Source organism: Zea mays, chromosome 6 (genome assembly GCF_902167145.1).
Source record: "Zea mays cultivar B73 chromosome 6, Zm-B73-REFERENCE-NAM-5.0, whole genome shotgun sequence".
Classification (NCBI taxonomy): domain Eukaryota; kingdom Viridiplantae; phylum Streptophyta; class Magnoliopsida; order Poales; family Poaceae; genus Zea; species Zea mays.
Genome location: NC_050101.1, coordinates 168999700 through 169001877, shown reverse-complemented (window position 1 = coordinate 169001877; position 2178 = coordinate 168999700). Strand labels below are relative to the sequence as shown.

General features: G+C 50.0%; 1 protein-coding gene across 1 annotated transcript; it reads right to left on the bottom strand.

Moving 5' to 3' along the window:
• Nucleotides 1-525: 525 nt before the first annotated feature.
• Nucleotides 526-1372, bottom strand: LOC100277515 (uncharacterized). The gene has a single exon (NM_001151049.2). The coding sequence runs from the start codon at nucleotides 1250-1252 to the stop codon at nucleotides 749-751; it is 504 nt and encodes a 167-aa protein (NP_001144521.2). The 5' UTR covers nucleotides 1253-1372; the 3' UTR covers nucleotides 526-748.
• Nucleotides 1373-2178: the final 806 nt, after the last annotated feature.

The window sequence follows — 2178 nt, the reverse complement described above, 5'->3', positions numbered from 1 at the left end:
AAAAGATGTTGAAGGTTAGAAGTCGAAGCTAAATCCCATACTTTAGGACTCTAGTCTTTATAGGGTAGGCATAAAGGTGAAATATGGTATGTCATGCTAGAACTCTCATCCGAACCAAATAAGAAGGGAGAGTTATGAGGTCATAGCATTCAATTGATAATCGACCTTATAATCTTCATTACCTTTGTGTTCATAACCTTTTAAAGTGTTGTGTCTAGTTTCACTGCACGTGCAAGCAAGCCTATGTCGTAGCCGATGTGCACATAGCTGTAGTAAAAGATTTGAATTGCAATCCTTCGATAGTATGTTTGTCGTGCTTGTGCCTGTATTAGACAACTTCGTGAAAAGTACGTTTCCAATCCTTCAATATCATTTATCGAAAGTTTATTTTTAAGCTTCTATCTTATCATTGCTAACTGACACAATCTTGTTGATAGTTTATTTTAAAAATAACCCTCAACTGGATAACTTTGCTATCATTTTGTCTAACAGTGACGAATCTGCTTCGCTTGGAGTCACGCATTTACGGCTCACTGAATGTACTTTATTGCAATTTCTAAGAGATGAATTGAATACATTGCAAAGCAAAACATTTGCCTTTGCACTTCGGTTCATGACCACAGTAACAAGTAACAACAGCGGAATAGATCCACAGCTGTAAATAATAGAAGAGAAAATCCCCCCCCCCCCCAATTTCTGGTTTGTGTGCCTGTATCTCTCGCGTCTCCGGTGTCTGAACAGAGCAGAATCAGACATGGTACGCTGACGCCCAGCTCTTGCAGTGCTCACCGTCAATCTCCTCGTTGCCATCATCGTCAAGCCGGAGCGCGAATGCGAGCGCTAGCGCGGCCCACTCGAGCACGAAGATGGCGGTGCCGAGCCCGCCGATGAGCTTGAGAATGACCTCGCCGTCCTCCTCCCGGACGTAGGACCGCAGCTCGGCTAGGAAGTCGGCGGTCCGGGTGAAGGCGAGCAGCGCGGCGGCGCCCTGGAAGATGGCGGTGAGCACGGCCCCCGCTGTGTGCGCGGCGTGCGCGCGGCCGGCCCCGGCGCCGCCGTCGGTGAAGGAGCCCGAGCAGCCCGCGGCGGCGAAGACAGCGGTGAGCGCGTGGAGGAAGACGAGGAGCAGGCCGCACGCGGACGGGGCGAGGCGGAGCGAGAGCGTGAGGAAGATGCACGCCGATGCTGCACCCAGCAGCGTGTAGTTGCAGAGCAGGAACGCCTTGTGCGCTGCGCGCGTGCTGCCCGCCATCGTCGATCACCCTCTACGCTGGCTCCTTGCGCGATCGGGATCTGCGAGACTGCGACCGCGAGAGAGCAGAGGGAGCGAGAGGAAGCGGAAGGATGCAGCGCGGGGACTGGAGTGGAGTATAGTCACCAGAGAGCGGGGAGATGGGCTTTAATAGAGTAGAGCGCGGCGGGAATGGAGCCGTTGGGCACCGTCGGCTTAACGGCTAGTGCCGGGGCGCGGAGGTGCCTGTCCGTCGACGGAAACGAAGAGAGAGACGTTGAGGGCCAAAGGAAAAAAAAAATGAAGCTTAGCTACATGGGCCGCCCATGTGATATCAGCCCAATAACTGTTTAGCCGAATGCCGGAGAAGCCAGTACGCTAGCGAGTTGGTCCAGTAATAAGTCCCCTTTTATTGGAAAAAAAAACATACCTCCAGTAGACTTCTATCCCATCTCCCTAAGGCTACCCGCACTCACTACTCTAAATTTCTATCTAAAAAGAATATTTTGTTCTTGTCAGCAAAATTCTTTATCCTATATCATAATCTCATGCGGTCATATTTACTCTATATCTCAACCCTATATCAACTTCCATATATTATATTATTTCTTTCAAATTCTCTTTCTTTTCCTAATCACCTACCTTATGCTGATCTTATACTAGCGTTTCTGATGCTCTCTGTGGTTATGTAGTACCAGTTAAAGTGTGTCACTGCAGTATTTAGCTACTGCATACGAAATTGGAACACCCGCCCATCACTGCGGCTAGCCTAAAGTCCTGCACGCGCAACCATCCGGTTCAGCGGCGCAAATGTTCGCCATGGCCAGGCTCCTAATTCACCTTGTCTTTTCCATTCCCACCTATGCTGAGACAGGACGTCTATGCAGTCTGGCAAAGTGACCTGTTGTATGATTGCATGTGTCTATACTTCTGTGCCCGTACGTTGC